This window comes from Microcebus murinus, chromosome 14 (assembly GCF_040939455.1).
Source record: "Microcebus murinus isolate Inina chromosome 14, M.murinus_Inina_mat1.0, whole genome shotgun sequence".
Taxonomy (NCBI): domain Eukaryota; kingdom Metazoa; phylum Chordata; class Mammalia; order Primates; family Cheirogaleidae; genus Microcebus; species Microcebus murinus.
The window spans coordinates 43007943-43033330 of NC_134117.1; the positions used below are offsets into that span (position 1 = coordinate 43007943).

General features: G+C 39.2%; 1 protein-coding gene across 4 annotated transcripts in view; it reads left to right on the top strand.

Annotated features, from left to right (window-relative positions):
- BICC1 (BicC family RNA binding protein 1) overlaps positions 1-25388 on the top strand; it is a 261401-nt gene that overhangs the window by 128420 nt on the left and 107593 nt on the right. For all 4 annotated transcript variants that reach the window (XM_012762828.2, XM_012762829.2, XM_012762830.2 and 1 more), the window contains one exon: positions 14280-14349. In XM_012762828.2, coding sequence (XP_012618282.1) covers positions 14280-14349 — 70 coding nt within the window. The remainder of the gene's footprint in view (positions 1-14279; positions 14350-25388) is intronic.

Consider the following 25388-nt stretch of genomic DNA (forward strand, 5'->3'; position numbering starts at 1 on the left):
TAGAAATTGAGGGTATATTGAGAAAATCTGAATTTCTTGAAACCATGGTTTAGAAAGTTTAGTGGTTTTTGATTGGATTCTCCTTAGATGTGAAGAAGCTAAAAATTCACAAGGGAAAAGTTGTTTTGAAACTTTTACTATAAGAATCACACAGAGACATCTGAAATGTTGCCAATCCTAATTCTGCACTGTTGCAGATGAATGAAATCTTAGGACATCTGTGTGTTTGTCTTTCCAGCTCTCCCTTGTGACATCATTAATGCACTTAAGCCTCCGGAGTAGCTTCTTTGGAAGTTTTCGTGATCAATTAAATTCATTTTTGAAATTCATAAATTCTTTGACTATTAGTCATAACTTTTTATAGGCTCCACATTTTTTCCTATATTGGGAAGATTTAAAATTACTTTTGTGGAAACATACATGTAGAGTGCAGAAGATATTTTCTACTATGCTGACCAGATTCAATAGAGTAACACTTTCTGGCATCCTTTGGGAAAGAATCATTTCCAACACTTATTCAGGAAGTATTACTGAATTCCTACCATATGCAAGGGGATTTACATGTAACCTTTGCCTTAGGCTTAATTAGACTCAATTTTCAAGCAGTCATTACCTCTGGGTCTCCCCACCAAATACTCTAGCCCCTGAATCAAGTGTTTGGGCTATAAAGCTGACTGTTGTTTCTTCCTAAGATCAAAGCCCAGCTTGTTATAAAATACCATGGGGCACAAGCTTTTCGGATTCTGGTTGTAGCACTGTCTATTCACTTTGAGTGTTAAAACATTCTTCTTCTTCTTCTTCTTTTAACCCATCTCAGGTAAACACCCAAAACATACTAATAGTTTGCTGGGTAGTATTTGGCATACAAATATGTTTAATTTAAGTCATATTGTGTTTATCTGAGTATCGATTTTTAAATAAATCATCTAGCTACCAACATTTTGGAATTAAGGATATTTTACATACCAATCTAGTTTTGTAGTTTCTCTTAAAAAATCTGGACATCTGGTTACTCTGGGCCAGCTTTTGCACATGCTCGCTGGAGCTAGTGTTTGCAACCTTGGACAGGACAGGCTCTTTTCTGTTTGTTGCACTCTCTACGACTCCCTAGTATTTCCCTGAAACTGAGGCCAAGTGTCAGTTAGCATTTATTCTTATCATTGTACTATTGTTTTTTTTTTTTTTTTTTTTTGGTGGGGCGTGGGGAGGTGAAGTAAAATAGTTTTTGCACCCTGTCTATAGGTCAAGGGGAAATATGAATAGAGGGTGGGTAGTGAATTCTAAGCAAATGAGAGAGGGTATATTTCTTTGGGTAAATGAATAATTTTCCTGTGTCTGTTTTTTCTCTTATGGAGTATATATTTGCATTAAAAACATACACTGTTGCTCATTCATTTCTAAGTGTTCTTTGCCTGGCTCCCGTAGACATATGAGTCAGGGACTTTTGATTAGATGCATGATCTTATAAAAGGGAAGTGGTTGCACCATAGGGTCCCTCAAAGCACCAGTTCAAACGGAATAGTAATAAAATATAACTAGCATAAGAGAGATGACACAGCAGTTCTGAGGGGAGAGATTACATCTGATTGGGGGAATCTCGAATCTGATTGGGGAATGATTGGTCATGGGGACAGGTAGAAATTCAGCAGCAGGAGACAATGGGACAACAGAACAGTTTAAATAAAGCAAACAAAAAAGATGGAAGAGGATTGGGCATGGATAGGACAGTGGATAGTTGTGTCAATTAAAGTGGGGAGATCTGAGGAAAGTAAAGACAAAGAGGCTGTTGTGGCCTGGTTGTGTCTAAATGTTAGGCTGAGGAGGTTGTGCCTGCCTAAGAGACCACAAATAACCACTGAGAGACGTTTTAAATTAGGGAGGGAAATATCAAAGCACAGACTTGGAGGGGAAAAAGCTGGAAGTGCTACCAGCAAGCGTGAAACCCTCTGTGGAGGTGCTCAGGAGTGGGAATTATTTGGATGGAAGATTGTCTTAGATTCTGGACATGGTTTTGGAGAAGGAATCACTAGGTCTGTGCAATTTATTGGATATGATTGTAGTGGGGGGTGAGGAGAGGTGGGAGGGAAACTGTGAGAGGAAGGAGGAGGTAAGATTTGAACATAGATGGTCTGAGAAAAGTGTAGGAGTCAAAAGGACCTAGTTTGGAAGGTGTATCCAATAGGATGCTTTTAGCCCCAGGTAGCAGGCTGGCTTCAACAATGTGAATGTCTGTTGGCTCTTATTACTGAAAAGTGCAGAGTACAGGGGGCTTCGGGATGGTTGATCAAGAAGCATCTGACAGATGGATAGATATAGAAACTGTGGTACCTGTATACCACATACAATGAAATACTAATCAGTCACAAAGGAGCAGGAAATCCTGCCATTTATAGCAACATGGACGAATTTGGAGGACACTGTGCTAAATGAAATAAGCCAGGCACAGAAGACACATACCATATGATATCATTTACATGTGGAATCTAAAAAGGTTGAACTCATAGAAGCAGAGAGTAGAACCACGGTTGCTGCAGAGTCAGAGAAATGGGGAAATGTTGGTCAAAGGGGACAAACTTTCAGTTTTAAATTCTGGGGATCTAATGTATAGCATGGGTGATGATGGGTGTGTTAATTTGATTGTGGTATAATCATTATACCGTGAAACGCATATCAAATCATCATGTGTACTTTGAATGTATTCCATCTTTATCGTGTTAATTATTTTAAAATAAAGACACATGTATTAAAAAAAGAAAAAAACTTCTTGATGTAAAAAAAATCAAGAATCTTTCTGTAATGTCATTGAGGATCCAGATGTTTCCTGACTCTCAGCTCTGGTCGGTGGCTATGAGGGAGGTGATAGTTTCTTCCAGGCCAAGACAATAAAAGATCCGTGCAGGATTCTCCCTGTTTTTCTCCCATGGGGAGACTGAGAAGGTCATGGATTCCAGATGGGCAGCTGGGCAATGAAAGGACCTCCATCAGCTTGGGTCCCTGGGTGACTGTGTGGAACTGAGCCCTTTGCTGACCCATGTAGGTCATTTAACATGGGGGAGAAATAAACTCTTGTGTTCATTCACTGATTTTTGGAGTTGTTACAGCAACACAACCAATATATACATCTTTTCATTATTTACTGTTTCTGGAAGCACCTTTCTCAAACCTAATCCTTATGTCCTTGCCTATTTACTTAATCCATGCTAGCCTACATAGAAGTTTCTCTCTTTTTGATGTCTCAGGGACACCATTACAGATCTCAGTTATTGTGTTAATCTCTTACTACTCACCAGCATCACTTACTGAGCTAAGTAGGATTGTTTGCTTTAAGAAGATGGAAGTGAGTGGGATGGTAAAATTTTAGGTGTTCCCTAAAAACACATGCCGTGTGAATCTAGTGAACTGGACTTACTAGGCTTATGAAAAATGGGAAGCCAAAAAATTGCAATCAAGGTTTGATAAGTTGATTTTGTTTAATCAGTACTATTTCATTTTTCCCCTTAAGTTAGACACTGTTTAGTTTTTTTAAAAACCACTTTATTGAGGTATGATTGACTTTCAATAAACTGTACATGTTATATATAACTTGATGAATTTGGATATAAGTATATATCCATGAAACCATCACCATAACCTATGCCATAAACCTATTCATCACCTCCAAAAGTTTCTCCCTGCCCTCTTTGTTATATATTTTTCCTGATAAAAGCTCTTAACCTAAGATCTATCCTCTTAGCAAATTAAGTATACAATACAGTGTTAACTGTAGGCACTGGGTTGTATAGTAGATCCCTGGGACTTACTCATCTTGTCCAAGTTATACTACTGTTGCATTCAAGTTACATACAAGTTATGCTGTGATAGTTCAAGTTTAATAAGTCTCTTTATACTGCTCATGACATCAGATAGAAGATCTGGATAATCTTTCCGAAGAATTATAACAAAGTGAGACTTGGAACATGAAAGAGCCTTAAGAATCACAGATCCTTATGTCCCAGGGAAACCTCAAAACCTGTTCTTCACTAACACTATAGGCCATCACAAATAACCCACCCACACCCCACGGAAATTCTCCTTGGTTTGGAGCAGGGGTCAAAAATCAGGACTCATGTTTTCTTTGGCCTGCAAAGTGTTTTTTGCATAACTGAAATAGGTGTCGACATTTAGGAATCTGGATGTTTAACACACAACTTCTAGATTTCTGGCTGCTCCTTTAAAATGGGTGAACGTGGCCGTGCTGAGCCAGTGCCAGCAGGAGGAGGCTGGAATGGAAGCCGCTGAGCTGAGGCTGCCCGCTTTCTGCCACTCACACTTGGCCCAGTTCGCCACTCCCTGTACTCATCCCAACATGGCAGACGTTTTGGTTGGAGGGTTTCTTTCTCCATTATCATGCAGATAACCCCTGGGAGAATTAGTGCCATCAGTAAAATAGAACTTACTTTCCTTTAATGACTATTCACTCAGTTCATTTATTCTGCTAAGCAGACACCTCGGAGATACTACTTGTTGAATGAGCTAAAGGAGCCTGCGGGGATGGGGCTCTCTGAGCTCCACGTTGGCTGTACCCTGTGACAGACCACGTGCTACTGCAACTGGAAAGTCTTACCCAGTAGTTGCCTCTCCTGCAACCTTCACGCTCTCTCCTTCATTGCTGTTAGTGGTCATGTAATTAATGATACTGAGATTCTGTGTGCTAGATTCCTAAGAATTAAAAATGAATGAAATACAGTTGTTGGCTGCCAGAAGCCCAACTCATTGTTGAGATTGATGTAAAGAAATAAGCATGATAATGTTGAGTATGGGGAGGAGAGAGAAACGGAAACGGGGGATTTCTTTTTTTTTTTTTTTTTTTTTGAGACAGAGTCTCGCTTTGTTATCCAGGCTAGAGTGAGTGCCGTGGCGTCAGCCTGGCTCACAGCAACCTCAAACTCCTGGGCTCAAGCAATCCTCCTGCCTCAGCCTCCCATGTAGCTGGGACTACAGGCATGTGCCACCATGCCCGGCTAATTTTTTTATATATATATCAGTTGGCCAATTAATTTCTTTCTATTTATAGTAGAGACGGAGTCTCGCTCTTGCTCAGGCTGGTTTCGAACTCCTGACCTTGAGCAATCCGCCCGCCTCGGCCTCCCAAGAGCTAGGATTACAGGCGTGAGCCACAGCGCCCGGCCTTTTGTTTGTTTTTGAGACAAAGTCTTCACTCAGTTCCCTGGGCTGGCAGTGGCGTCATCGTAGCTCACAGCAACCTCAAACTCCTGGGCTCACGTGATCCTCCTGCCTCAGCCTCCTGAGTAGTTGTGATTACAGGCGTATGCCACCATGCCTGGCTAATTTATTTTTTATTTTGTTTTTTGTAGAGGTAAGGTTTAGTTATGTTTCTCAGGCTAGTCTCAAACTCCTGGCCTCAAGTAGTCATCTCACCTCTGCCTCCCAGAGTGCTAGGATTACAGGCGTGAGCCACTGTGCCTGGCCCTGACAGGTAACTTCCGACTGGGAGAGTAGAAAAGTTTTCATTGTGGAGGGTACATTTAAAGTAGGTTTTTAACTGATAAATTAGGGGTTCTCTGAACTTTTAAATTAATTAGCGAAGGCTGCCTCTGGTGTGGCCCAGTTTGAAATTCTTGTCAGTAATTCCCAGCGAAGCATGAAAGGTAGTCCTCACTTTGTATGACCCTCTGAGGACATCAAAGTTACCATGAAAGCTGAAACTGTGCAAAACACTCTTAATATTCAATGGGAAAATTTAATGATCTTCATCCTTTGAGAATTTGTGTCAAAATATTAAAAAATTCTCTTACAGTCAGTCATAAATGTATAGGAAAATGGAAAACAAGGTAAAACTAATATTTATTCAGCACACTGTATTTACATGTTAGAAACATTGAGAATTAACATGTTTTATTTCTTTGTAAAAACAACTTGTCAAGAATAGCTTGAGCAGTGCTGGCTTTCTTTTTGTTGTATAATTTACAACAAGGAGCAAACATCTTTTCTGTGCCTTGGTGAGTTCTCATAGTCAGGAGTCTGGGTCTGCTTCCAGCTTTTCATCCTGTGTGCTTTCAAAGTTGTGAATTGTCTCCCAGAGTGTCTTTAATGTGAAGATGTCTGCCGGCATCACTTCCTATGGCATATCCATCTTTTTGTCAAAATTGCTTCCCTTGTTCATGTCAATAAACGGGTCTTCACTGAGTTTCTCCGGCTGCACATCCAGAGTCTCTTGAACTACCGGCAGTGTTAACATTCCCATACTAAGCTATTTCTTCTGTTCTCATTGGCTTCTGATTTGAACTTCATTTTCAGCGTTGTCACTTTTTGTGTCTTTGGTGCACTTTCACCTTTGTCGGCCAGTGTCTCCTTTCGATTTGCCTGTTTTTGTAAAATGCCACTTGGTTGTATAACTGGGAATCAGGGAGTTGTCACAGCCACTTGCTTTGCTGCCTGTGCAGAACTGATGGACAGATGTGCAGTGAGCAGCCACCAAAAGACTTCAGAAGAGTAGCATGGATCATCTGGGCGCTGGTCCCCATGAGCACCTGTTATTTACATCGTGGTTAATGGACTGAAGAGCTGGCAGTGAGATTTGTATCTGATGCAACAACTCTTGGTTTGTAAACCATGGTGGTAATGAAATGTAAACTGGTGTTGTTGAGCGATTGACATTTTCTGACCAAGCTGTAGTTACTAAAATTCATGCACATTGGAACTTTGTAAAGCGAGGACTGTTTGTATGAACATTGTGAATAAATTCAGTAACCGTAATTCCGGCCACTTTATGCCCTTGTAGACCCCTAGGCACTGTGACAACCGAAATGCTTCCCACATTTTCTAAATGTTTGGGAGCAGAGGTGGGATACTTCCTTAGTTTGAGAGCCATTCTGGCCATTTCCACATTATTAAGGCAGGAAGTGTTGCGGGGCAGCCACTCTGCTGCTGCTGTACTACTTCAGCGTTAGTTCTGGGAGTTGGAGCTTTCTGGGTGGCCTTCCTGTAAGGGTGGGGTGTCTGCCACTTCCCTCATCAGCTAGGTGAGGTAGAAAGAGTCCCCCACTGCCAAGAAGGAGTCATGTGACCTAGATTCTAGCTGGACTTTGCACATCTCTCTCTGCCACTTAGCCCCTTTGAATCCTAATTTCCTCAATTATATGATAGGTTTCATGGATCTGATTGACAAGATTATTGGAAGGAATAAATCAGAAACGTGTATGAGTGTTGGGTGAATGCGAGCAATTGCTGTCATGATGATGAACAACTGAATCATTGGGAGGCCCTTCTTGGATTACAATGAAATATAACAGAACCCTGAACGTCTCAGCAAAACAAACATCCTCAGCTTTTCAACGCCCCCTCGTGTGAGAAGTTCACTTCTTTCCCAGCTCCACATAGTTGGCTCTTTTCTCACTTAGCTCCCTTCGTGGTGAAATGCAGCACATTGACTCTCAATCCATTATTAGTACCTGAAGTAACTTTAACCAGACTCCTCCATGAGGATAGACCTTAGTTCTCTGTTGATATAAGGGAAATAGAGCACAAATGAATTAGAAATGGGCTGCAGATGGCTCCCAGCTGGTAGCCATTTTAAATGATGACTTTAAATGTTCAGTTAGAGAGTTCAGCGTTATTTTCCAGGTCCAAGAATAAGTAAGTCAAGTCAGTATAAATATTGTCTTGGGTTGATCTGAGATGCTGATTAACTTACCTGTGGATTTTTAACTTTACGTCTGGATTGAAGAATTTGGTGAAATAAGCATGTTAGTAGAATGTTGCTGGTTTGGGGAAGGTTTCCTTCATCTGTAAGATATTATCCTGTAATTGCTGCAAACCTGCAAAATGTGTAGTTTAGTGAATATGGGTAGATATGTTCTCTTTCCACATGGTACACTAATCTGGAATTTGTTGGAGATGAAATAAATCTGTTATGACTTGAGCATTGAAGAATATGAATAGAAATTATTTTTTATCGTGGTTGAAACCGCTTGTAGAATTTGATTACGTTTTACTGTTTATTCTCCCTTTAGCCATTTATTTTTAGGACAGTGAACTTATTTAAATGATTTAGTGTATATGTCTAAATTTTTTTTCAGTAGCTGGCAGACTTTCTTCCAATTAAAAAACATTTTCAAATTCAAACTTTTGTAAACATTATTCTCCCTTCCCTTCTCTGCCCCTGCTCCTTGCCGCACAGAAACTAAAACCAAAACAGGAACATACAGTTTCATGTTTTTTAGGTACCTCTTAAAATGGAAAAAGTAGTGGTATTAGTGTTGAATCAGGAAACATCACTCCCTGTTTATGAAATTTAAATATGAGTAGAAAGTTAAGATGACTGTTTAGCTTCCAAAGCTGTTACATATCCATAGCATGCTATCTTCATCAGGTTTTTCATGATTAAAAAATAACTTTAATAGATGAACTATTAACATATATATTCTTATTTATATCAATAATCTTAATTTTAACTGCTTCATATATTTTAAAATTGATTACTTAGTGCAAATCCTTTTGTTCCTATAAATATTATTCATCAAATATATTAGCATTAGAATGCGGTTACATTTCAGTTATTAATCCCCTGTAAGTAATGAGCATAGTAAGTCTAACAATAGAAATTTAAAAGAGTTATTTATTCAGATGGTTATATTTTTATATGGACGACTCTAAAATCTCCCCTTTTCCTATGACATATAGAATTGCTGTCTATTATAACAGCTTAAAAATCCTAGCAGAGATTGGTAGAATTGAGAAGAGATTCTTTTGTCAATGGGATGTCCAGAAGTTGCAACTGACTGACTTGAAACATCATCCAGAATTATGAATTAGAACAACAATCTTTAAAATTCCTAAGGTGTGATTTAATATTTATAGAAAATGATTCAAAATTAGTCATTCTTAGAGCTTTGTTTTGGATTCATGAAGGTAGAAACAGAGATAATAAGACTTTTTTAAAAGCTGGAATTCACTTTAGGAATTTTTTTTTTCTCAGAAGATGGTCATCTTCTTCTGAAAGGTTTTGTGGTTTTGTGGCTTTTTTGGCATTCCTTAGTTCAACTGATACCATGATATTTATAGTTTTATTTCCATAAGGAAGTGCTAATCATTTTAAACATGTTTTCCAAACTTTCAGGTACAATTTCAAACATGAAGGGGTATCAATGTCTTATTTGGGGCAGGGGAGGTAGTCAGAATTAGCCACTTAATGGAATTATTCCTTGAAGGCAAACTAAATATTTTGTGTAACATATTGACTGACTTAAGAATTAAGGCATGTCATGGGATTCTGAGAAATGATTTTCTTGTCAGGTTTTTGGGGAATTAGTAGGATTGTGAGAAATGTATGATATCTTCTTGAAAAGGTATCAATGTCTCCATCTATTGTAGGATCCATAAAATGTGTCCCTAGTTTCATGTTATTTTTTAAAATGTCACTTTAATGTGTATAGAAAATGATTCAAAATCAATAGTTTACTCTTTGAGCTTTGGTTTTGTGAAGGTGTGAACAAGAACGATAAGAATTTCTTAAAAAACCAAGAACAATTAGCTGGAACTCCTTTTAGAATTTGTTTTTTTCGTTTGTTTTGTTTTTCTGAAACAGAAGATCATCATTTTTCTTCTCAGAGTTTTTTTGCAGCTTCTTTGATTTCAGCAATATCTTCCTGAACTCACCTTTTCCAGTTCCCCTATTTACCTGTCTTGATGAACATTGAGGACACCTTTCGCATAGCTTGTGATACAGAACCTCTGCCTTGCTTACTGCCCTAACTCCTACCTTTCTACCCCTTGGCCCTCCCCCCCCCCTTATGCCTTCCTGGGGCATGCTCGTCAGCCCCCGGCTACAGTAGTCTAGCTCTAGTCCTGGGGTTCATGGGCCAACCTCCATCCACACCACCCCCTGTGGAGAACTTTGCTTCCCCCTCCTGGTCAGGGAATGCCTCACCCTGCTGCCAAAGCACATTAATAGTGTGCGGTGTCAAAACCATAGCAACCAATGTGGCGTCATTGTAGATGATGGTTGTGAAAGGTTCAGTGATAACTTCCTGAGGGAAATGTCAACTTCCCAGGAAGTGAAATAAGTATGGCCCCTTATCATGTGTAACCATTCTGCTAGCCAGAGTGTATTTGTAGTGAGTGGCAGCCAAGCGCAAGTACTTGGTTTCCTGTGGTCCCCACCCACGGGCCACGTACCGGTACTGGTCTGTTGGTATGTGGCTTGTTAGAGATTGAGCCCAGAGCTCTGCCACCTGACCCGCGTCTGTGGGAAAATTGCCTTCCATGAAACTTCGGAACCCTGGGAGGTGCACTCTACCCGCAGGACACACACATAGCAGGAGGTGAGCTGCAATCACTGCCTGAGTTCTGCCTCCACCTCCCTCCCACCCCCAATCCAACGGTCCCCCAATCTCCACCCCTTGGAAAAATTCTCTTCCCTGAAGCTGGTGCCAAAAAGGTTGGGGACCGCTGGCTTCAGTTTGTATCCTGTCTTCAAGTCTGTCTGGAGCATGTTCGTATGCATAGCCCTAGGGCAGTGGAGGTGATATGAAATGCATTCCCTGCCCTGGATGGGTGAGGCAAACCTTGAAGGCCTTCAGCTGTGCTGAATCACCCTCAGGCCCTCTAGGGTACCTGCTCCCTTTCTTCCTTCTAGACCTTTCCACGTGCCCTCCTCTTCTGCCTGGATGCTTTCTTCACCTTTTCTCTGGCTAGTCAACTTGTTCTCTTCCCTTAGGTCATTTATAAGCATTTCCTCGAGCTAACTTTCCTTGACTACCCACGACCAGATGAGGATCCCCTCTGTATGATCTCATATTGCCCTGAAACTCTGGAAATTGGCACGCAGTTCCATGGTGGTGATTAACCTGGGTTATTCGCCTTCTCCCTTGTTAGGCCCTGAGCTCCTGGAGGGTAGGCGCCATCTTGTTTGCTCTTGTATCCCTAGTATCTAAGGACAATGCCTGCTTGACTGAAAGTAATCAATATTGTAGTAAATACGAGGGCTAATATTATGTGCCATGCTCTGTGCTTGGGTTTTCCCACATGTTTTCTCATTAAGTCCTCACAACAACTTCAGGAGTAGGTATAATTAATTTTACAGAGGAGGAAAGTGAGATTAATAGAAGCTTAGGTATTTGTCCAACACATCACAGCTAGAAAGGGCAGAGCTGGTACTTAACTCCAGTGTACCGGCTCTCAATGGCCAGCTTACACACAGTGATGAACAAATAAAGCATGTCTGCAAAGGCATCCGTTCAGAGCTCTGTATGGGGCTGGCAGCCCCGTGAATGACCTGGGCGGCTGGCGTTGGCTGGCCACAAATGGTGTTCAAGGAAGTCACTTCTAGTTATATAGGAAAGGTCAGCTTCAGATGCTAAATTCTAATCTCTAGTAATTAGTTTTTTCTAAAAGGTTTGGCATTTCCTGGGACTCAGAACTTTTAGAGATTGTGTGGTGTAGTAGATAGAACTCTGGTTTCATTAGAGATACTAGGTCACCTCCATTCTAATTATAGTGTCGCTGTGGGTTGGTTTAGAGTGAGTCCTTGTGAGCCACCATGTCTCTGCACAGTAGAGAAGTGGGGTGGTGATGGGGGTTGGAGGGAGTAGGTGTAAAGTGAGCATTCCTGCGTGATGGCTGTTACCCACTATTCTTAGGATATTGTCTTTGTTATTTCCTATCGTGGAGCACCTGTTGGTGTTTAATAAAGGAAGATCATATGCAGGGTGATCTCTGGGAAATTCTGCTAATGATTGAGATTTCAGAAAGCTATTTCTAAATAAATAAAATCTCCCTATTAAGAGGAAAAAATAAAAAGAAAGCTGTTTCTTCTACCCGTATATTAACTGGGATGCTTTGCTATTCTAGTATCATACTGTGGCAATTGACATCATTTACTGGATCCAATGGCCAAATTATTCAATTCAGAAAAAGAAAAGCATGCAGATTATTTCTTTACTCCCTCTCTACCCAACAGCATTATAGTAAGATCTTACTTTTCTATTTTATCTCTTTAGAAGTCTTAACTAACTTAGAGGAAAATTCTGGATCTTGTTATATCCAGGGCTGGCTGTGTGCAGGGCAGAGAGCTGGTTGTTTTCTGGAGACAGACTATAAACAAGTAAACACAAAAAAGAAGAGGATTTATGATTGTGATAAGGGTTAGGAGGACAATAAAGGCAGTGAGGTGGGAAGAATAATTGTGACTGGCGTGGCGTGAGCGTGGAAAAGGACAGTGACTTGGACAAGGAGGTGGCTAAAGTCTAGGCCTGAGGAGCCGGGATGGGAAGGTCTGGGGAAGAGAGAGCAGTGAATGCAAGGGCCCCGAAGGGGAATGCTTCTCCGGTGTGTTTTTGCTTCTCCGGGGTGGCCAGCATGGTGGCTGGTGCAGAGGGATTTGAGGAGGGGATAGTATTTAATAGTATTTTATTTTTTAATATGGGTTTGGAATTAACTAACTAGACTAATGGTGCGAACAATTAAATGTGTTAACAAGGACAGGCATGAGAGGAAAGGAGACTGGGGCCGGATCCTGTAGGGTTGAGGTCACAAGCTCACCTGCCTTCAGGGCCAGACCAATACCTTGACTTAGTGAAGACAGTGTGGCATTAATTTTGTTGCTTAATTTCTTATAGAGACACGGCTGTAGAGAATATTTCTCTAAGTAGAATGTCAAATGTCACAGAAAGTGGAAAGTGAGCGGCACAGACACGATGATGATGGCAAGTGCCCTTTGACCTCACAATCAAAAGACACAGTAGGGACTGGGTACAGTCCAGAGCCTGCTGGCCCTGACTCAAGGTGGCAGCTGCACCTTGGCACAAGCCAAATATTGCCATGTGGGAATGTGGCTTCCATGTGCTAAATCTGCCAAGTTTTCCAGAGAAACAGAAATCTGAATTTTTATGTGAAATTCCCAGATTTAAAAATGTTGGCCCAAGCTTGAAAACTCCTGACAATGAATAGACAGAGTGCATCTATGGGCTGCTAGTCTGAAACATCTGGTGAGAGCCCTTTTATGCTGTGACAAAGGGGGTTCGATGAAGTATGATGCATGTGAACCATTTGTCCTTGTGCCCAGTACCCAGCCCATACTGAGGAGAAAAGGCACTTATCATTAATTGCACTGTTAATGTGTTTAATTGTCTTCACCATTCATTTATTTAGTTAACTCTAAATTCATATTAAAGATAAATATTATACTCTAATTCAAGTGACTAAATGAATGAATGGCTGTTGCTGTTATTTGCCTATTAAGTTGTTTGCTCTGTTAGTTTGGTTAATTCTATATTCATGTTACAGTAGTAAACATTAATCTAGTGCAGGGGTCCTCAAACTTTTTAAACAGGGGGCCAGTCCACTGTCCCTCAGACTGTTGGAGGGCCGGACTATAGTTTTAAAAAACTATAAACAAATTCCTATGCGCACTGCACATATCTTATTTTGAAGTAAAAAAACAAACGGGCAAAAACGCCCGCACGTGGCCCACGGGCCGTAGTTTGAGGACGCCTGATCTAGTGTAATTCACATGATAAAATCAACAGTGAACAAAGGTTGCACATTTTGGAGTACTTTTTTCTTCTTTAGTGCCCAATTCCATTGCAATCCTTACTTCCCTCACTTGGTCTTGTGCTTTGGCTCATTTGGGTCTCAAGATCTCCTGGCCGGTGTTAGCTGCATGTGAAATGGGGAGGAACTGGGGCAAAAATGCCATTCCGGACTGCTCAGAGGGTGACGGGGAATGCAGCCTTAACGACATGATGTCGTGTTTAGAGGCTTCTCATCAGTTCTAATGAAATACAAATGTGCCCAAAACAAGTTATTTTTTTTTCCCCAGGGGGGGGAAAAATACCCTCTTCATTTAGTATGGCCTAACTCATGCAGTTTTATATTACAAGATTCAAGTTTGGTGTGTTGCAATCCATTGGCGATTGTCTTGGGGAATTTTATTCAGCGCAAGCATCTCTGACGGTTCTGGCATCAAGTTGGGTTAATTACTTGTTCGTGTACTTTTTGGTCTCTCGTCTCTATGTTAAGATTCTACAGCATTGTGGAGAGGAACACTGGGAGTAACAAAATATACTTGAATAATTCTGATACATTAAAGGGTTTTAAAAACATCTCTTTTTTCCCCCCCCCCAGGTTCTTTTTTTTTTTTTTGCATTGTTTTACAATGAGATCATTTTATATCAACACCAAGCTAGAAACTTGAAAATAAGCTTCTTTGTGTATGAAAAACCTTATCTGTAAATACAAGTTCTTAATTGAGTCAATATTTTTCTCAATTTTTGTTACAGATCATGGAGGAAACAAATACGCAGATTGCTTGGCCATCAAAATTGAAGATCGGAGCCAAATCCAAGAAAGGTAAATTGTGGGAGGGAGATAAATTGGTGGTTTTGATAAGTGAGGTTAAAGAATTACTGCAAGTTTTCTGGAGGAAAAAAAGCCAAGCTTTATTCTTATCCGTTTTGTCCCAAAATATTTTTCAAATGGCAGTATTTCAAGAAGATTATCATAATTAAAAACAGTATACAATTTTTTTACCCAACAACAGAAAAATATTTTTAAGTATGAATAATATAGTAGAAATGTTGTTATAAGATATCATAGCAACCTATAATTTCTAGGATGCCCATTTGGTCAATATCCATGAGTCATAGTTTACTCTCCATGTGTAAGAACGTGTTGTCAATGCACAAATTCACGTTGTTTGCACTTTAGAGTTCTTTTTTTATGTACCACACAGATTAAAAGCTGCTTCCCCACCCCCCAATGTGGTTTGAACCTTATATTTCTTGAGAGCTTTCTTCTCTTCATCTATCAGACAGCAAAGACCCACTAGATTCCTCCTTCAGGCTGAGTTTTCCCTTTGCCTGGGCTTTTCTGTCTTATCCTACAGGATACTACTCAATGCATGCATGGTTGGAAATGGAAGCATAGACCCCCTTAGTGTTTTTCCAACATTACATAGTATTTTCAAATGTGGCCTGCCATCATATATTTTTTATGGGTAGTTTTTTCTTTTTAAAATGTGACCTTAGTCTCAACAAACTTTGTTGTGTATATTTCACTGATTGCAGATGCATGTAGTCATCAGAAAGTAATGATGAATACCATCAAACAATTCAAAATAATTGGAAGCTGAGCATTATTTGTCATGGTCTAGCTTTTTGGTTTTTGCTGCTCAGTTTTGTATTTGCTGCCCTTTTTTTCTATGACTTTTATTGCTAAATGATAATACTATATATCCTTTCTTAATCGTCTCTCTTATTTCAGTCCAAATTGCCTTCTTTTAATCTTGGTGTATTAGTTACTCATCACATGGGCTATAAATTATTTTAAAGTTATTTTTGTGAGTGTTGTTAGCTGGACTTTGATTGGCTGGAATTCCTACAAAAATTCCAGTCCTGTTACCTTAATATTTGTGATCATAATAGCAAGGAATTGGGAACTTAGGTGCAAACAATCATAAGAAGACATGGTCAATTTCCAAGTGTAATTCTGTATCTGTATAAACCTCACATTTGCCAAGTGACATAGAACATACTCATTAATCATCAGTAATTTTGGTGGTATGTTTTATACTTATTATGCAGAAGAAGTTGTTTCCAGTGAAGGTTATCTACCTATTTATTTGCAGCCATTTAAAAATCCCTGGCCTACTACTTGGGTAAATTGGAACTTTAACATAAACTGGATCCTCTTTCTCTTTGGAAAGGTAGTTTTACGTAAAGAATGAAACGAGATTCATTATTATTATCCTAATAAAAATGTAATTTAATCAGTCTCCAAAGAAATCCCCCAAGGAAACACGAATATTAAAACAATTCCAGATAATTTTGGATGACTTATTCTCCTGCAGTATCCATGCTATAGTTTTTCTCCTATTTATCATGAGAAACTGAGAATTGATTAATTTGTTACTCAAAATCTGGTTAAAATTTTAGAGATTTTAGGAAATAAGGAAGTGAATAGATTGATGTTTTTAGATTGGTGTCCCATCATTGACACATTTAATCCATTCAGAATGCCCAACTATATTGCACGTTTTGGTTATTCATTTTGCTTTGGAAATAAGAATATTTCAACAATACATTTGAGGACATTTGGCATAGTTTCTACATGGTTAAAGTTAAGCTTTGGACTTGTGCCTAAGAATTGATTCCTCCAGGCCTGAGTCTATAGACCTCATTTTATTTTTTATTATTTATGAAGTGCTATGAACGTACATAGTATTGTATGATGAGTAGAATGCACCAGAAGAGAACAAGGAAGAGAGAATCAAAAGTTTGCCTCAGAGGAATTTACTATTCAGAATTTACTTGCGTTGTTCTTATTAAACCCACAGCTGCTGACTTAGTTCTTGGCTAACATCCCTGGTATGTATATACTTATTTTTAAAACGGTCCAATTCAGAGACGAAGTTTGAGTATAATTTGTACTTAATAAAAGTAAAATCAAAATGGCAGGAGGAATTTTAGAAGGTAATTATTTGCTCTTTCATCTGATGTAGCAATTCCTCCCTGCTCCTGAGCCTATTGCAGAGGAGAGAATTGTCAGTCTTTACTTTAACCCTTCTTCATTCCAGACTATTGTTATTAAAGAGACTAAAGAATATGAATGTATTTAGGGACCACTAGCATGTTTTGGATGATTATTAAATTCTAAATCCCATGGTGATGTGAAAGTTTGGAATATATATATAATCCCCAGACTGCCATGGGTTTGTGTTATATTTCACTTTCTAGTTTTTAAAACGCACAATGGCTAAATATTTGATCCTAGACAAACATTTCTCTGGCTACTGTTACCACAGTCTGCCCCTTTCTTTACCCTATTGGAAGTTAGTCCTGTGTTTCTCAATTAGCCTCCAGTAGATCTGTCCAGATTTTATTTTTTAAGTCATTATCCTTTATCAGAGCAGCTGTGTGTGAGTGGTTGTCTGGCTCCCTTGGTTGAAGTGCTGGTAGGAAGCTGCCTGGCAGAAAGGCGGAGAGCCAACAGCCTGAATTTGCCATCAGTTTGACAGTTCAGATTCTTCTGTAGAAATTCTGGCTCAGTAGTTCTAAGGATGGGACTGGGAAGCCATGTATTGAACAAGTTCCACTGGTTGTTTTAATGGTCACACTGAGTTTGGGAAACACACATCTCCCCGTCTGACATGGAAATGTCATGACTTACTGAGAATACAGTGTGTTCTGAAGGCAGTGGATGATGACCACTATGGAAAAGCAGTGACCACCATCAGTGGTCACTCTGGGTAATGTCCCTCTTGGCATCCACAGAGCTACACTTTTATGGGTGCACCAATTTCACATTTCTGTCATCTTTGCAGCCAATTAACATAGATAAGTTAATTGATGATCATAACCTCATTGTCCTGTGCCTGGCTACATATAAAGTTGGGTAAAAGACCATTTAGTGATTGTCCTCTCTTTCCCCTTCCTCCTCCCTTTCCCACCTTCTCACTTCCCTCTCACTCCCATTCTATTCCACTTTTTAATCATATTCTACATAGAATATATTTTGGGGAAAAGTAGTAGAGATATTTTCATTTATACAGGGCATTTTAGGGAAGTACATATTTCATGATATAAACTCAGGCATTATAGACTTTTAAAAAAATCCATAGAGTATTTGAAATTATTAGAAAGTTGAATAATCATTAGAGACAGAAAGAACTAAGAATTTAAGGTTCAATATAATGGACATTTAAATAGGTGACTGTAGGATTATCTTATGGGGGTCATGATTAAGAGAAAGCAATGCTTAGTATGTCTTCTATATACCATAAACTTATTTCTCATGGAAGAAAATCAAACTGTTTTCCAACTCTTGGGAGTCAGAATCCTAGACCAGTCTGCTTTTATATAGAAAAATTTGAGGTTTGTGCCTGTGAAACCAGTATGTGAGGATTAAGGTGTTTAATTCTATACAACTTTACTAACAGAATAATTCAGGCACTCATTAAAATTTTGCATATGCTGTTCTGAATCACAGCCTATTTTTAAATAAATGCAGCGCCATTAAAGTACAGAGAGCATTTGGAACAAGTTTAATTGTTTTGCCAAATAGAAATCCTGCCAGGCCTGCCTTAACAGATAGATAAAAGTGATTTGTAATAAGAATTTATTACATTGGTATGATTGTGCTGTGAGCTCCACAATGCTAAATGAGTTTTTTCTCTTAAATAAGGTAAATATTTTTGCATAGTCATCTTTCTGTTCTTGATTTGTTTATCTCTTTCTTTTTAGATTGGCAAAAGTAAACGTGGGTAAAGATTGTTTAAAGCTTTTACGCCAAATTCCAAATAAATAAGGTCAGCAGTTAATGAGACTTTATTGCAGAGTTATGATCTCTGCAAGTGTTCCTCCTCTGACAACTTAGGCTACTCCAGAACTAGCAGGAATGAAAGGTACTGACTGCATTGCCTGACATATCCTGGTTTGTAGGCAATTTGGCACGAAGTTTGACCATTCTCTTCCTCCCAGAATTAACAAGAGAATCATCAGAATTCCATAAGGTTTTATTATTTTTGGTTGTATTCCATCAGAACAAGCAGACATCTAATAGAAAATCTTAGCATGAGAAAAACTGTAGAATGTTCATGTTATTTTTTTCCAGGGGAAGATATTTTGTTGAGTATACTTGTACTTCCATTGAGTGTTCATGGTGAACTGGTTAGTTGAGGACTTTATCGTACCTGTGCTCAAAAGGCCAAGGGCAGAGAAAAGAAAAGGCGTGGCATGGCATGCTGGACCAAAGTGTTTACAGTGGTGGATTGTGACCCATGTGTGTCAAAAGTTAATTTGGTGGATCACAACCAGCAGTAAAATACCAGCTGGATTAGAAAAGAAAACAGAGTGTAAGAGTATTGCTTTTTTTTTTTTTTCCAGTGACTTTTTTCCAGTGACTTTATTTTATTTCAGCATATTAAATTATTTTTAATTGACACATAATTTACATATTTCTGTGGTACAGTGTGATATTTCAATACACGTATACAATGTGTAATGATCAAAGCAGAGTAATGAGCATATCCATCACCTCAAACAATTTATCATTCCTTTGTGTTGGGAACATTCAAAATACTCTCTTCTAGCTATTTGTAAATATACAATCAATTATTGACTATAGTCACCTTACAGTGCTGTTAGAACACTAGAACTTATTCTTTCTATCTAGCTATAATTTTGTGTCTGTTATGTGACCTCTCCCTGTCCACCTCCACCCCTCAGCACCTAGTAACCCTTGTTCTACTCTCTACGTTGTGAGATCAACTTTTTTTATCTTCCACATATGAGTGAGAACTTGTGGTATTATTTCTCTTTCTGTGTCTGGCTTGTTTCAGTAAGGATGTTGTTTAATGAAACTTTCAGTCATATATGTGTCTGTCTGTGTACAGACACGCACACACAGAAGATTAGTACATCATGATGTGAAATGGGTGACAGGGAAGGGCTGAAAGGGTGTAGAACACTGTGCTTGGCATTCAACTCTCCAAAGGGTAGAGAGCACATGGATCTCCCAAATCAATGCATCCCTGGTATGTAACTGGTATGTAGTTGTCAGTCAGTATTTGTAGATTGAGGCCTCAACTCAATTGTAGTAATAGTGAAACCACTAACAGAGATGGGAATGTATATCGCTGTGTGTTGTGTGGAAAAAACATTTAGAATCATGGCTTTCACACTTGAGTGGCAATCACTATTATGAAAAATATTGACTAATGATGTTGCGGCAAGTGTACAGCTAGTGTTACAGCTCTTGACCTGGGAAAGAACCAAGCGGCACAGGAAGAGTTGGAGAACAGTCTTGATTCCTCCACAGCAGGCTCAGCACAGCTAGTGGTACAGCTCTCTTCCCATCTTCTGATCTTTTGCCCCCCAATTCCTTGTTCTCCTCCTGCTTTTATACCCTTGGTAGGACTCCAAAAGTGTCCAATCAACTACAAGCTTTAACATCCAGTCAGCATCAAGCTTTAACATCCAATCAGCAATAAGCTTTAACATCCAATCAGCAACGGTGGGATTCAAAAATTACCCAATCAGGATCATACGAGCAGCGCAGCCGGATGACAGGAGGCGGCCCAGCACCAAATGGGGCTGGACAGCAGATATCAGCCTGCTGGGCCTGGCAGCATTCCAGCATGCTGCCCGGTCCAGCAGCGTGCCCTCCATCCAGCCCAGGGAGATGGGGAGCAAAGGGGAGGCCACAAGCACCACGTCCCAGTGCCTGACATTTTCTGTGTCAATGATAATCTTTCCTATAGACCCCTTAAGTGAAGGGATGTGGGACATGATTGTGACTAAACCTTGTTTTAGTGGTTCTGAGTAGTCCTAATGAGGGGAGTGGAAGGAAACTTAGGGAAAAGGACCTGATCATTATTATTCATGGAGTACCTGAATGACTGAAACTCTGGTGCTATTCTTAGGAGGCTTGTAAATGAGACTTAACAAGACACAGCCTCCTCGTTGACCCTCAGACCAGAGCTGTTTTGGTTGTGGTTATTTTAATTAGTATTTCGTTGCATAAATGAATTATCAGTAGTAATATTGGGTTCTGCCATAGTATTGAAAACTATTGGGGCCAGGCACTGTGCTAAATATTTTACATATATAACCTTAAATCTTTTTTAATTATCAGAGCAACCCTATGAGTTAATTGGTAGTATTGTCATTTTCCAGATGAAAAAAACTAAAGTACATGAAGGTAGAATAACTTGCCCATGGTTTGTTTTACAGTCAGTCAGTAGCACACTCCAAACTTGAATACAAGTCTTTCTGTTTCCAGAGCTCCAACCTAATCACTGTACTCACATACCTTTTCACACCCATATCTAAGTGAAAAAATACCTTTCCTAGTGCCTTTCCTTATTCCATGGGGTTGTGTGATGTAGTATACCTTCAGTGACCATTGCCAAGTATAGCTGATTATAATTAGCCCGATTTTATAATGTCTCAGTCCTTGGAAATTACAGAGATTTCAAGGTAGGCTAAGGTTAGCACATCTTGTAGATAACAGCTCCTTTTTCAGGGGGAATTAGATTTTACAGTTTAAAAACATGAAACCACTCACAGTTATGTACGTTTTGAAAAAGTACTTGCCTCGAATTTTAACTTGATAGTTCATGTCATGTGTTACTTCCTTAGGCAGAGACTTTTAGATTTGTTGTGAAGCTAAACAACTTCTAAAAGATTATTTTTCTGGAAGAAAAATAAGCTCAGAATTTGTTATAAATTGCCCAGAGGGATCTTGTTGTTTGGCTTTTTATTTATTTATTTTTTGCTTTAAATCTTTGAAAGTAATATTTATGACCTGCTCGGTGTACCCTTGTATTTCTTCTTCTGGGCAGAAAAAATTTAGTACTTAACATTTTTGTATATAGTATTAAGATCATCACTTGGTGAATGCTAGTTGGGGATCAGAGCAGGAAGTCAGCCAGAGAGCTGAAGGAGTTGTGTGCAGGATACTCATCGTCACTGTGGTTCCAGAGTGCAGGGTCTAACAAGGACCTGTCGGAGGAGGACAGAGACCTGGGCCATTTCTAGTTGTTAAAGCTCCTAGTATACTTACACAATAAAAGGCTTATAAAAAGGAATGTATATTTTAAATATTTAATCTGTCAGTGCATCTCTTTCTATATGAATACCCGTATTTGTAGGTAGTGCTAAACATGCACATTTTACATCCTTTCTGAACACATGTGCTCTCATACACAGACACAACACACATACCATTTTATAGGTGAGACAATTAATGGCTGGTGACTCATTATCAAGACTAATGACCTAAGATTGGGTTCATTTTTTTGTCTCCATCTGGTTCTCCTTCTCTTCTGAAGGCTCTTCTGAGGTATGAGCTTGTTTATCTTATAACTGCTGCAAAATAGCTGTTGTTTGCAATCTTTCCTTCTCTCTCCTGTAACAGGGCCAGAGAGGAAGATGGGATTCATTTTTCAGTTATGCTCTCAAACCCCAAATAAGCAAATATATCTGGTAGTTTCTTGAAGTGATATTTTTCATTAATTTAGGAAACAAATTTGGAGTGGAATAGAGAGGTGAGAAAGTAAGTGGAAAAGGGAAAGTATCAATGGAAAGAGAGGACAAGTTAGAGACTGGGAGAAAATACTTGCAAAAGACACATCTGATCAAGGCCAGTTGCCCAAAATATGCAAAGAACTCATAAAATTCATCAGTAAGAAAATGAATAACTCCATTAAATAGTGGTCCAAAGATCTTAATAGATGCTTCACCAGAGAATATATAAAGATGGCAAATAAGTATATGAAAAGATGCCCGATATATCATATATCATTAGAGAATTGCAAATGAGAACAAGAAACTACTATATGCCTATGAGAATGGCTAAAATCCATAACACTTGACAACACCAAATGCTGGCGTAGAAGTGGAGCAATAGGAACTCTCATTCATTGTTGGTGAGAATGCAAAAAGACGGTTTGGCAGTTTCTTACAAAACTAAACGTTCTCCTATCATAAGATCCAGCAATCATACTCCTTGGTATTTACCAAAAGGAGTTGAAAACTTATGTCCACACAAAAACCTGCGCATAAATACTCATAGCAGTTTTATTCATTGTTACCCAATAACCAAGACGTCCTTCAATAGGTGAATAGATAAATGCAGTACATGCACACAGTGGAATATTGTTCAGAGCTAAAAAGAAATGAGCTATCAAGCTATGAGAAGAAATGGAGGAAGCTTAACTGCATATTACTAAGTGAAAGAAGCCAGTCTGAAAAGGCTGCATACTGTATGATTTCAACCATATGACGTTCAAAGATAAAGCTAAAACTATGGAGATGGTAAAAAGATCAGTGGTTACCAGGGGTTTAGGGGAAGTATAGGCAGAGCACAGAGGATTCTTAGGGCAGTGAAGCTACTCTGTATGATCTGTAGTGGTGGAGACATGTCGTTATGCATTTGTCAAAGCCCGTGGAAGAGGTTTTGAAGTTGGTGAGATGCTGACAGAGGGAAGGCTGTGCCCATGTGTAGGGAGGAGCACATGGGAACTCTGTGTATTTTCCACTCAATTTTGCTTTGAGCCTGGAACTTCTCTAAAAAATTCAGTCTATATTTTAAGAAATTCTCAGATACTGGGCACAGCACTTTCATCAGCATTTGAAAGTGTATTATATGTAAATATAATGTCATATGATCAATAACTCCGTAATGTATAAGTTTAAAAGTACCATGAAATCTTTTAAGAAGTGAAAATATTGTCAGATTTTAAAAAGTGAGAAAAATGGCTACATTAAACAGTAAAATACACCCGTAGATGACTGGCTCGGGGCTTGGTTTTTCTTAGCTTACCTGCCTCTGAGAATGCTGCTGTCCCCTTCTGTGGGAGGGCTCCTTCTCCCTCAGTCTTCTTGTTTCCCGATCACATTGTTTTATGCCTCCCTTCCTGCCTTTACTGAGGGAAATGTCATCCCAGGGTCTCTTCCATTTGCAGTTCTTCTCTCTGTTAAACTCTGTGAGGAGGAAGGGAGAAAAGATTTATTTACATGCTTTGTCATGGGCATTGTGCTAGGTTTGTTACCTGTGTTTTCTCTTTTAATCTTTACAATAACCCACATGAACGGGTGTTATTATCCCCATTATATATATTAATAACTGATGCCAAGAGGTGATAAAACTTGTTGAAAGGTCGTGGAGTTTTAAGTGATGGAGTTAGGATATAAATCTTGATTTCAAAGTTCAAGATACAGTATTTTCCTCCACTCTGTAAGCATGCACATCGGTGCTAATAATGAGTGTTTGGTCACCCGAACCATGAACACTTACCAACACATTCATTTAAGAAAACCGGGACTTAAATTAATATTTCTTAAGTTTCTTCTTCTTCTTCAGGAAGAAAGACAATCTTGGGTAACTTCTTACCTGGATGTTAGAAGGTTGCTGGATATCTATCTCTTTAAATATTTCAGCCTAGATTTATTTTTATCATTCTTGTGCTTTTCAGTGTTTTCCTTTGCTTTTCTCCTTTTTTGAGACCCACTAATGGTTTTTCTAGTATTTATATATTTTTGTCTGCAGTGATGGTTCTCAGCCTGGGGTGATTTTGTTCCTTGGGGGACATTTGGCAATGTCTAGAGACATTTTTCATTGTCACAGCTGGGAGGGCTGCTACTGGCATCTAGTGGGTAGAGGCCAGGCATGCTGCCGAGCATCCTACCCTGCATAGGACAGCCCCGAACAAGGGATTACCCAGCACAAGATGTCAGTAGTTGGAGGTTGAGAAATGCTGAGCTGGAGGAGTGAGCTTAGTATCAGGAGTCGGCTGTCTGCACAGCATTGGATTCCCATGAGATCATTTCACGCAACCTGGTGCATCATTTAACTGACTTCATTTTTGCAGCATTGGCATCAGGGCAGTTTATGTTAGTGACTACCAAAGGAAGAACATATCATGGAACAAAATAGGTGAACCGACACAATTTCAGTACAAGAGATATAACCTGGTAGGATGATGGGTCTATATGTTTTAAAAGCCAGTTTGCACTTCATTTGGAATTATAAAGTTTAATCATGTGACTTAAATGGTTTTGTTTATTCCTCGTGAGTATTTCACCAATGTTTTACTTTATGCCTGTAGCTTCGGTGCTGGGGGACAGACCTGCTGCTCTCCTGGTTCTTGCTGCCTTTGTCTTCTATTCCTCTCTGCTGGAATGTGTAGTTGTGACAACTGTGACCATTCCTAAGGTTTCTGACCATATTAGAAGACCACAGTGGTGCTGTAAGCTCCTATCTTGGCCTGGAGATGGGCACCAAATTTTAGCTGGTTTCCTAAAATTTGGTGGTTATGGTGGTTTCCCTAACCTTGTGTGGCTTTTCCCAGTTTTCCTTTGCTCTGTCAGTCATGCCATGGCCGCACAGAATTTAATGACATCTATCAGGCTTGTCAATAGCAATTATTTTCATAAAGGCTTTTTGCAGTTACAGGCATTACTGAGCTAGCTACCTTGTGGCATTTCTCATTAGCTAAAGAAAAATCACAGTGGCTCTTTCCTTTCTTCCATGTCCTTTTTGTGTCATTAAAGTATGGTGTGTGGCTTATTACAGTTTTACACAAACCTGGATATTAACAGACATTCTTATCAAAAGATATTAGAGAGATTTCAGGAATGAGGAATTAAATTTCCTGTATATCTCTTTGCCAGAAATTACTCTTAAAGCAAAGTAAGTCCTGCCTGAAATGAAAATAAAATGAGAGCACAGCATATGCATAGTTTTGGCCGTTTGGTCTGTGCAAATAGTTATGTATTATTACTTTATGAAAATGGGCTCATTCTAAAACGTTTGTGCAATTGGATTTTTCCTCATAAAAAATGAAAGGACATCTTTCGTATAAACAGATAAATAATAATGCCATTATT